A 12,128-nucleotide genomic window follows, 5' to 3' on the forward strand; every position below is an offset into this window, starting at 1 on the left:
TGGGGGGAGAGAGAGAATCTCCAGCAGACTCCCCACTGAGCACAGAGCCTGACATGGGGCTCCACCCCAGGGCCTTGAGATCAAGACCTGAGCTGAAATCAAGAGTCTGACACCTAACCAACTGAACCACCCAGGCACCCCTACTGGCTTGTTATCTAAAGTTTAAGTAGCTAAAGTTAAGTTTTTGTTGTTTTGGTCTAGAAAAATCACATGTAATAAATATAAGATTTATTTATTTATTTATTTATTTATTTATTTATTTATTTATTATATTTGAATATAAGATTGAGGTATACAATTTTTATTAAGTTGCTTCTTTTCACTTGATAACACTGAGTCAATATTGGGAAGGTGCCAAATTAATGGCCTGTCTATGGCACCCACACACTGTGGTCCCACCCTGCTTGCACAGGGGCTTAGGTAGCTTCCAAGACCCTTCAAATCAAACTGGATCAATAGCAACTCCGTAAAAACTCTATAGAATGACCTGCACAACAGAGCATAGGAACTGACTCCTACCCACAAACAGTACATAATCATTTATTTTTTTTTTTAATTGGTGTTCAATTTACTAACATACAGAATAACACCCAGTGCCCGTCACCCATTCACTCCCACCCCCCGCCCTCCTCCCCTTCCACCACCCCTAGTTCGTTTCCCAGAGTTAGCAGTCTTTATGTTCTGTCTCCCTTACTGATATTTCCCACACATTTCTTCCCCCTTCCCTTATTTTCCCTTTCACTATTATTTATATTCCCCAAATGAATGAGAACATATAATGTTTGTCCTTCTCCGACTGACTTACTTCACTCAGCATAATACCCTCCAGTTCCATCCACGTTGAAGCAAATGGTGGGTATTTGTCATTTCTAATAGCTGAGTAATATTCCATTGTATACATAAACCACATCTTCTTTATCCATTCATCTTTCGTTGGACACCGAGGCTCCTTCCACAGTTTGGCTATCGTGGCCATTGCTGCTAGAAACATCGGGGTGCAGGTGTCCCAGCGTTTCATTGCATTTGTATCTTTGGGGTAAATCCCCAACAGTGCAATTGCTGGGTCGTAGGGCAGGTATATTTTTAACTGTTTGAGGAACCTCCACACAGTTTTCCACAGTGGCTGCACCAGATCACATTCCCACCAACAGTGTAAGAGGGTTCCCTTTTCTCCACATCCTCTCCAACATTTGTTGTTTCCTGCCTTGTTAATTTTTCCCATTCTCACTGGTGTGAGGTGGTATCTCATTGTGGTTTTGATTTGTATTTCCCTGATGGCAAGTGATGCAGAGCATTTTCTCATGTGCATGTTGGCCATGTCTATGTCTTCTTCTGTGAGATTTCTGTTCATGTCTTTTGCCCATTTCATGATTGGATTGTTTGTTTCTTTGGTGTTGAGTTTAATAAGTTCTTTATAGATCTTGGAAACTAGCCCTTTATCTGATATGTCATTTGCAAATATCTTCTCCCATTCTGTAGGTTGTCTTTGAGTTTTGTTGACTGTATCCTTTGCTGTGCAAAAGCTTCTTATCTTGATGAAGTCCCAATAGTTCATTTTTGCTTTTGTTTCTTTTGCCTTCGTGGATGTATCTTGCAAGAAGTTACTATGGCCGAGTTCAAAAAGGGTGTTGCCTGTGTTCTTCTCTAGGATTTTGATGGAATCTTGTCTCACATTTAGATCTTTCATCCATTTTGAGTTTATCTTTGTGTATGGTGAAAGAGAGTGGTCTAGTTTCATTCTTCTGCATGTGGATGTCCAATTTTCCCAGCACCATTTATTGAAGAGACTGTCTTTCTTCCAATGGATAGTCTTTCCTCCTTTATCGAATATTAGTTGCCCATAAAGTTCAGGGTCCACTTCTGGATTCTCTATTCTGTTCCACTGATCTATGTGTCTGTTTTTGTGCCAGTACCACACTGTCTTGATGACCACAGCTTTGTAGTACAACCTGAAATCTGGCATTGTGATGCCCCCAGATATGGTTTTCTTTTTTAAAATTCCCCTGGCTATTCGGGGTCTTTTCTGATTCCACACAAATCTTAAAATAATTTGTTCTAACTCTCTGAAGAAAGTCCATGGTATTTTGATAGGGATTGCATTAAACGTGTATATTGCCCTGGGTAACATTGACATTTTCACAATATTAATTCTGCCAATCCATGAGCATGGAATATTTTTCCATCTCTTTGTGTCTTCCTCAATTTCTTTCAGAAGTGTTCTATAGTTTTGAGGGTATAGATCCTTTACATCTTTGGTGAGGTTTATTCCTAGGTATCTTATGCTTTTGGGTGCAATTGTAAATGGGATTGACTCCTTAATTTCTCTTTCTTCAGTCTCATTGTTAGTGTATAGAAATGCCACTGACTTCTGGGCATTGATTTTGTATCCTGCCACGCTACCGAATTGCTGTATGAGTTCTAGCAATCTTGGGGTGGAGACTTTTGGGTTTTCTATGTAGAGTATCATGTCATCGGCGAAGAGGGAGAGTTTGACTTCTTCTTTGCCAATTTGAATGCCTTTAATGTCTTTTTGTTGTCTGATTGCTGAGGCTAGGACTTCCAGTACTATGTTGAATAGCAGTGGTGAGAGTGGACATCCCTGTCTTGTTCCTGATCTTAGGGGAAAGGCTCCCAGTGCTTCCCCATTGAGAATGATATTTGCTGTGGGCTTTTCATAGATGGCTTTTAAGATGTCGAGGAATGTTCCCTCTATCCCTACACTCTGAAGAGTTTTGATCAGGAATGGATGCTGTATTTTGTCAAATGCTTTCTCTGCATCCAATGAGAGGATCATATGGTTCTTGGTTTTTCTCTTGCTGATATGATGAATCACATTGATTGTTTTACGGGTGTTGAACCAGCCTTGTGTCCCAGGGATAAATCCTACTTGGTCATGGTGAATAATTTTCTTAATGTACTGTTGGATCCTATTGGCCAGTATCTTGTTGAGAATTTTTGCATCCATGTTCATCAGGGATATTGGTCTGTAATTCTCCTTTTTGGCGGGGTCTTTGTCTGGCTTTGGAATTAAGGTGATGCTGGCTTCATAGAACGAATTTGGAAGTACTCCATCTCTTTCTATCTTTCCAAACAGCTTTAGGAGAATAGGTATGATTTCTTCTTTAAACGTTTGATAAAATTCTCCTGGGAAGCCATCTGGCCCTGGACTCTTGTGTCTTGGGAGGTTTTTGATGACTGCTTCAATTTCCTCCCTGGTTATTGGCCTGTTCAGGTTTTCTATTTCTTCCTGTTCCAGTTTTGGTAGTTTGTGGCTTTCCAGGAATGCGTCCATTTCTTCTAGATTGCCTAATTTATTGGCGTATAGCTGTTCATAATAGGTTTTTAAAATCGTTTGTATTTCCTTGGTGTTGGTAGTGATCTCTCCTTTCTCATTCATGATTTTATTAATTTGAGTCTTCTCTCTCTTCTTTTTAATAAGGCTGGCTAATGGTTTATCTATCTTATTAATTCTTTCAAAGAACCAACTCCTGGTTCTGTTGATCTGTTCCACAGTTCTTCTGGTCTCGATTTCGTTGAGTTCTGCTCGAATCTTTATTAGCTCCCTTCTTCTCTTGGGTGTAGGATCTATTTGCTGTTTTTTCTCTAGCTCCTTTATGTGTAAGGTTAGCTTTTGTATTTGAGTTCTTTCCAGTTTTTGAATGGATGCTTGTATTGCGATGTATTTCCCCCTTAGGACTGCTTTTGCTGCATCCCAAAGATTTTGAACAGTTGTATCTTCATTCTCATTAGTTTCCATGAATCTTTTTAATTCTTCCTTAATTTCCTGGTTGACCCTTTTATCTTTTAGCAGGATGGTCCTTAACCTCCATGTGTTTGAGGTCCTTCCAAACTTCTTGTTGTGATTTAGTTCTAATTTCAAGGCATTATGGCCCGAGAATATGCAGGGGACAATCCCAATCTTTTGGTATCGGTTCAGACCCGATTTGTGACCCAATATGTGGTCTATTCTGGAGAAAGTTCCATGTGCGCTTGAGAAGAATGTGTATTCAGTTGAGTTTGGATGTAAAGTTCTGTAGATATCTGTGAAATCCATCTGGTCCAGTGTATCATTTAAAGCTCTCGTTTCTTTGGAGATGTTTTGCTTGGAAGACCTATCGAGTATAGAAAGAGCTAGATTGAAGTCACCAAGTATAAGTGTATTATTATCTAAGTATTTCTTCACTTTGGTTAATAATTGATTTATATATTTGGCAGCTCCCACATTTGGAGCATATATATTGAGGATTGTTAAGTCCTCTTGTTGAATAGATCCTTTAAGTATGATATAGTGTCCCTCTTCATCTCTCACTACAGTCTTTGGGGTAAATTTTAGTTTATCTGATATAAGGATGGCTACCCCTGCTTTCTTTTGAGGACCATTCGAATGGTAAATGGTTCTCCAACCTTTTATTTTCAGGCTGTAGGTGTCCTTCTGTCTAAAATGAGTCTCTTGTAGACAGCAAATAGATGGGTCCTGCTTTTTTATCCAGTCTGAAACCCTGCGCCTTTTGATGGGGTCATTAAGCCCGTTCACATTCAGAGTTACTATTGAGAGATATGAGTTTAGTGTCATCATGATATCTATTCAGTCTTTGTTTTTGTGGACTGTTCCACTGAACTTCTTCTTAAAGGGGAATTTTAAGAGGCCCCCTTAAAATTTCTTGCAGAGCTGGTTTGGAGGTCACATATTCTTTTAGTTGCTGCCTGTCTTGGAAGCTCTTTATCTCTCCTTCCATTTTGAATGAGAGCCTTGCTGGATAAAGTATTCTTGGTTGCATGTTCTTTTCATTTAGGACCCTGAATATATCCTGCCAGCCCTTTCTGGCCTGCCAGGTCTCTGTGGAGAGGTCTGCTGTTACCCTAATACTCCTCCCCATAAAAGTCAGGGATTTCTTGTCTCTTGCTGCTTTAAGGATCTTCTCCTTATCTTTGGAATTTGCAAGCTTTACAATTAAATGTCGAGGTGTTGAACGGTTTTTATTGATTTTAGGGGGGGATCTCTCTATTTCCTGGATCTGAATGCCTGTTTCCCTTCCCAGATTAGGAAAGTTTTCAGCTAGAATTTGTTCAAATACATATTCTGGCCCTCTGTCCCTTTCGGCGCCCTCGGGAACCCCAATTAAACGTAGGTTTTTCTTCCTCAGGCTGTCGTTTATTTCCCTTAATGTATCTTCATGGTCTTTTAATTGTTTGTCTCTTTTTTCCTCAGTTTCCCTCTTTGCTGTCAACTTGTCTTCTAGGTCACTCACTCGTTCTTCCACCTCGTTAACCCTCGTCGTTAGGACTTCTAGTTTGGATTGCATCTCATTCAATTGATTTTTAATTTCTGCCTGATTAGCTCTAAATTCTGCAGTCATGAAGTCTCTTGAGTCCTTTATACTTTTTTCTAGAGCCACCAGTAGCTGTATAATAGTGCTTCTGAATTGGCTTTCTGACATTGAATTGTAATCCAGATTTTGTAACTCTGTGGGAGAGAGGACTGTTTCTGATTCTTTCTTTTGAGGTGAGGTTTTCCTTCTAGTCATTTTGCTCAGTGCAGAGTGGCCAAAAGCAAGTTGTATTGGGAAAAAGAGAAAAAGAGAGGAGAGAAAGAAGGAAAGAAAAGAGAAAGAGAAAAAAAAAGGGAAGAAAAAGAAAAAAAAACGAAAAAAAAAAAAAAAAAAAAGAAGAAAAAGAGAAAGAAAAAGAAAGGAGAAAAAAAGGGGGTGGGGGAAGGAAACAAATCAAAAAGCAAAACAAAACAAAAACAAAAACAAAAACAAAAACAAAAACAAACAAACAAAAAAAGAACCACCGGGGAGTATCTTCTGATTCTGTGTTCTTTAAGTCCCTTGGCTTCTCCTGGAAGTTGTCAGTCTAGCTGGTGTTCTGGGGGAGGGGCCTGTTGTGCTGATTTTCAGGTGTTAGCAGTTGGGGGAGCTGCTGTGCCCCTGCCTGGTGCAGGGCTCGGTGGGGGTTGTTTACCCCGTGAGGCCGCAGGAGGAACAGCCCCAGTGGCGGGGCAGCTCTGGAAACCTGGATTCAGCTCCGGCAGGAACTCCGTCTGCAGGGCCTGGAGGCTCCGGGGCGGGGCCGCTGATCTGCTCAGCTGGGGCAGGAGCGTCCTTGGTGTCCTGGGCCCTCCCGGCCTCTGCCTGTCCCGGGGGAGGCGGGATCCTGGGCTGTGTCCCGGCGCCCTGTGCTCCGAGGCCTGCGCTGGTGGATTCGCGCTCCCGGGCCGCGCAACCCCCTCCGCGGAGCTGCCGCCCGAGCCCCTCCGAGCTGCTCCTGGAACCGCGCAGCCCCCTCCGCACGGAGCCTCTTCCTCTGCCCGAGCCCCTCCGAGCTGCTCCCGGGGCCGCGCAGCCCCCTCCGCGGAGCCGCCCCCGAGCCCCCCGAGCTGCTCCGGGTCCCGCCGGGTCCCGCCGTGCGCGCTGCAGCCCTTAGGGAGCTCGGCGCACTCTCATGGGCGCGCAGTTGCTCTGTTACTGTCCCCGGGAGCCCGAGGGCATCCCCGCCCTCCTGGGTCCTGCTCCAACTCCCCACGAGCCCCTTTCCGCCCGGGAAGGTCGGTGCAGCTCCTGCTCCTCCGGGACGGGGCTCTCCTGTCCTGGGGACACTCGCCCCGGCCTCAGCCCGGCTCCTCGCGGGGCCCCTCCCCCTCGGAGGCCTTTGTTCCTTTATTTCTTTTCCCCCGTCTTCCTACCTTGATAGATGCGCGAACTCTTCTCACTGTAGCATTCCAGCTGGTCTCTCTTTAAATCTCAGGCCGAATTCATAGATTTTCAGGATAATTTGAAGGTTTTCTAGGTAGTTTGGTGGAGACAGGTGATTTGGAGACCCTACTCCTCCGCCATCTTGCTCCTCCCCCCTACATAATCATTTAAAGCCTGGACCTTCATGTGAACTCCTCTAAAAGTGAGCTGCCACTGGTTAGTTTTTGAACCACCTCACTTTCAGAGTAAACACAAGTTTGATATCTAAATACATCTCAAAAAAAAAAAAAAAAAAAAAAAAAAACAACCACACAACATTTAAATCTTTACTGAAGTCTCCTTTATAAATGCCAAAGGGGAATTTGTTTTATCTCTTACACTTTGAGACAAGTGCCCCCAAATGTCAATGCCTTCTCCCAAACTCCTCAAAACACATTACCTCCCATGACTGACTGCTGTTTTCTTCCCACCTCTTCCAGTTTCTGAAATATTTTCTTCTATGAGCTCTATCTTCTATTATAGAGCCATCTAGACTTTCCGTACTTTTTTTTTGTTTTCTCTAATATTCAAAGTACATCAATAAGACAGAAAGAATTCTGTTGCACATTTGATCCAATAATTGGTATTTCTGTAATAAATCTAGAGAATAGTTCTCTAGCCTATCTATAAAGATGTCATGAAAGACGTTAGATGCCTTGCTAAAATTCAGCTATACTCTTTCTATAGTGGTCCCTGATCATAAAAGAAAACCTTAAATTCTAAAGATATTTAACAATATGTCTTCTTATGTGTTTTAGAAATTAAAATTAGGGGTACCTGGGTGGCTCAGTCAGTTAAGCATCTGCCTTCAGCTCAGGTCATGATCTCAGGGTCCTGGGATAAAGCCCTGCATCAGGCTCCTTGTTCAGTGGGGAGTTTGCTTTTCCCTCTCCCTCTGCCCCTCCTCCCCACTCATGTGTGCTCTGTCTCACTCTCTCTCTCTACCAGATAAATAAAATCTTTTTTAAAAAAAGAAATTAAAATTAAAACATTAAAGTAGGTAACTTCATAGCCTCCTTCCCTCTTCTGGATTTAATAAGGAAAGAGCCTCTCTTTCTTGGCTGAGGCCCTGAGGTAACCAATGGTCATCACAAAAATAGGCACAACAAGCAGAAGATGTAACGCTCAGCCCATTCCTGATTTTATATATACACAGAATCATTAGATCTAGGGCTTTAGTAATCAAGATTTAAATTATCAGATTAAAAATCAAGAGTCTCTCCTAGGCTGAGAAAATACCCTTCAGCTATTGATACTTGTCAGTCTGGACCCCTCACCTACATACCTGAAAATGTAACCAAAAGTCACCAAACATTGGGCAGGATAAACAGGATGAAAGACAATAACCAAACATGACAAAGAGAAGAATGAACCTCAAGGAAGCACTAATACAGGAGAACAACAATTTTTAAATAAAGAGATTCAATGGAATATCACATTTGCTTAAAAAAAAGAAAAAGGAACCAGTCTCAATGAAAAGAAGCAATCACAGTACTTGGAGATCAAAGAGTGTTCAGTCAAAAAAGAGGAGAGAAAATGTAATAGATGGACTGAATATCAGAATGAACACAGCTACAGACTAAATTTAGAGCATGAGAAACCAAGTTGGGGGATTCTCACCACAAAGAGGAAAGACTTGGAAGTAATAAGAAAACTTGAAACAAGGTCTAAATCCAGAAATACAAAAAAATTGTTTAAAAGGGTGATGAAAGGAGAGAATAGAAACCTAGGGGAGGGAATAATCAAAGAAGTGTTGGAAGAAAGATGACAGTGATCTGATTGTGAAAGCTCCAAGTGCTCTGTAGGATAACTGTTTATTTTTTATTTTAATTTCTTTTTTTAAGTTATGTCTCCCACTCAATGTGGGACTCAAACTCATGACCCCAAGAACAAGAGTCCCATACTTTACCAACTGAGACACCCAGGTAACCCGATAATTTCTTTAAGATTTATTTATTTATTTTGGAAAGTGAGAGAGCACATAGGCATGAGTGGTGGGGGTACAATAAGAAAGAATCCTCAAGCAGAGTCCCCCTTGAGCACTGAGTGCAACTTGAGGTTCAATCTCACAACTCTAAGATCATGACCTGAGCCAAAACCAAGAGTCAGACACTTAGCTGATGGAGCCAACCAGGTACCCCTAACTTTTTTTTTAATTATACCTAGACACAATGTGGTAAAAATTCAGAACTCCAGGGAGAAAATTCTATAAGCCTCTAAATGGAGAGAGAAAAGTCACCTACAAAAGCGCAAGTAAAATCAGACTTATATCATCAATGCTGAAGACAAATGAAAATCTTCAAGAAAATAGTTTTGGACAGTGAAAAGATTAATTATGAGAGCAAAATACAAAGACTTTTGCATGTGTAAGCCCATACATCACCTTGAAAAAACTACTTATAGGAATTTTTAATAAAAAGAAAAGGAAAAAAGAGGCTCACATGGGACTCCAGAAAGGATGGCTAAGGAATATAAGCTAAAGGACGAGAGGAAGATAGTTAAATGTTAAAGAAACATTTTTTTTAAATCAATCCATTTGACTGTTTCATTTAGAAGAGTCTCTATCAAGTAGCAGATATTTAATGATAGTGATATTTTGTTATGGATTGAATCAAATGATAGGTTCTAAAGTGAATGTTATATAATCATAACAAAGTAAAGGTTTTAGTTCTCCATGTATGGAGTCATTTATTGAAAGAATGAAGACATAATTATACTTACAGAATAAAATGTAAAATCTTTTCTCTGTAAAAATAATAGCTCCAAAAATTTAAGATTGGGAGAAAAATAAAAGGCTAAAGGAATATTCTAATCTCTTTACACTTCATGGTAGAGAGTAAATAAAGGCTGTTTAGAGATAAATCAAGAATTAAATACATGTGCACATTATTAAAATTATTATGGCAAGCAGTGGAGGAATTAACACAAGAATGGTTACAATGGGCTATCTCTGGGAAGCAGTAGAGTGGAGGGCAGGAAGGGATACTTTTAATTCTTGTATTTTATTACCTTTGAGTTGTAAAATTCTGCATGACTATTCTTTTACCATCTTTTCCGTGTTCTCTCCTGTCTCTCTCTATGTATTTGGATTCAAAGACCTTACCCTTCAGGCCATGCAGAGCTACTGAATATTCTTTTTTTTTTTTTTTTTCAACTCAGGGCTTGAACTCACAACCCTAAGATTAAGAGTCAAACTCAGCTTAACCAACTGAGCTGCTCAAGTGCCCTGCCACTGAATATTCTTAAGTAGACAGTCACATGTGAAATTTGAAACATCGCTCTACAAGTTTGCAGAGGGTCCTGGGTCGACAGTCTTGCATGAGGGAACCAAGCCAGGAAGTGATTCACTCCATCTTCAAGTTCCTGGTATGCTCACATCCTCATCTCCCATTTGGTACATACCTCATACTGCCTGGAAATGAGGGTCTTGAATGATAAAATAAATAAATAAATAAATACTACTACTCAGCCATTCTTCAGCACCAGTATTTCAAGTTTCCACTGTCAAATCTTTGTTCTTTTTCCCCTCTCTTCCTCTCTCCACTTCAGACCTACTCTTACTTTGAAGACTTGAGTTTTGATTGCTGCATGATGCCCTTTCCAACTTACCCAACCCTTTAGAGTGTTACAAAGGCAGATGAGTCTCTAGTCTGTGTTCAGAAAATAAAAGCAAAGGGTAGAGTTTCTTCCGTGAAGATCATAAATGAGTTTGATAAAGATACCTGACATTTAAAGAGCAAAGACTCCTCTGCAGGCACCTCTTATAACATAATAAACAATTGAATCCTCTTCACTTGTTGTAATTTATCTGTTGGGCCAAATATATGTAGAAGTAGTCTTAAAAGATATGACTATACCCAAGTGATTATTTTCCCAAATGACCAGTGCTTCTCTCTCACCTGATATACTGATTCTCGGCTGGAAATTTGTTTTATTAGAAGTTTGGTATCCTCTTGACTTTTGACATAACCTTTTGTAATACTATACATCAAGCGGAGGCGCTTTTTGATCTGTACATCTACAATATTTATCAGCAGTGGTATTATTAACTGGAACAATGAAGAGGAAAAAAAGTCTGAAAATTTAATGAAGAAAAGCACCCTCGAAGGCAAGTGTTCTCATAGTATCATCTTAGGGAACAGTGACACTGCCCAGAGACGTATTTGAAATGCAAATTCTCAAAAAAAAAAAAAAAGAAAAAAAAAAAAAAAAGAAATGCAAATTCTCAGCCCCCTACCCTCCAGACCTGCTACACCAGAAATTCTGGGGATGGGGCTCAAAAATCAGTGTCTTAACAAGTCCTCCAGGTGAGTCTATCTACACTCAAGTTTGAGAGCCACCCTTTAAAGAAATGAAAAGTCAATGAATAATTGGCTCTGTAGCTTTAAGAGGAAGTCCCCACCACTGTCTTTACCCCCCATTCTCCACACCCCCAGATTTCAGGAGACAAGACCGGTGGTAGTCCCTTAACCTGCATGACAATCACCAACCAAATCAACCATCCTTCAGTTTCTTGACTTGCAAGATAAGGAACATAGGATATTAAAGATAATTCTTAGCTCTAAGTTTCTCAAATCATAAGCTTAGGCAAGAGAGTGTAGTGATTGAAGAGAATGGTATTCTAAATATAATACTTTGGAGGTTCAAGTGCCAGCTCTATGACCTGGAGCAAGTTACTTATGACCTTGAGGATTCTGTCTCCTCATCTATAAAATAAGGGTAATGATAGGTAAGGACCCAACGTCCAATGGAGCAGCTCCTCACAGCTGATACAAACAATCACAGAGACAGAATCAGGTCAGAAAACAGGGTAGATGGTGAGGGACCAGGTCACAAAGGAGGAAGGTGAAAAGAGCAAAATAACATCAAAGCAGAGGAATTACAAGAGCAGAGAAAGAAGAGATTTTCAGCTGCTTTTATGGTTGTGTAACTTTGGGCAGAGGGAGAGATAATAAGGAGGATTTTTAGAAAGTTATTTTCCATGATGTGCTGCCACCCCTTGAGCTGTTCCTAAGAAGATCTAAAGTAAAAATCTCCAATATTCTTCCAAGCTCTCCAATATAGGTTTCTTTTGAAAGCCACATTGTACTGAGACTAGCTATTAAAGCATCTGACTTCATATAGTGGTAACATCTACTATATGATGTTATATAGTGGTAACATCTACTTCACAAGGCTATTGCCATAATTTTAATTTAATTAGATAATGTGTGTCAAGTGCTCTGCACAGTTCCTGGAACATAGTAATTGCTCAATAGAAAGAGGTCATCCTGGTTATATTAATTCCTTAAATATACCTCATGGAGATTTGTCAAAGCATGGTGGACACAAGTAGCAACTTGCTGTATAAAAACTGATTACCTAAGGAAGCCTCTCCCTTCCATTTTAAGACTT

At 40.5% G+C, this 12,128-nt stretch overlaps 1 protein-coding gene across 12 annotated transcripts in view; it reads right to left on the reverse strand.

Annotated features, from left to right (window-relative positions):
* SLC9C2 (solute carrier family 9 member C2 (putative)) overlaps positions 1-12,128 on the reverse strand; it is a 107,341-nt gene that overhangs the window by 31,099 nt on the left and 64,114 nt on the right. For all 12 annotated transcript variants that reach the window (XM_077901700.1, XM_077901710.1, XM_077901709.1 and 9 more), the window contains one exon: positions 10,634-10,783. In XM_077901700.1, coding sequence (XP_077757826.1) covers positions 10,634-10,783 — 150 coding nt within the window. The remainder of the gene's footprint in view (positions 1-10,633; positions 10,784-12,128) is intronic.

This window comes from Canis aureus, chromosome 6 (genome assembly GCF_053574225.1).
Source record: "Canis aureus isolate CA01 chromosome 6, VMU_Caureus_v.1.0, whole genome shotgun sequence".
Classification (NCBI taxonomy): domain Eukaryota; kingdom Metazoa; phylum Chordata; class Mammalia; order Carnivora; family Canidae; genus Canis; species Canis aureus.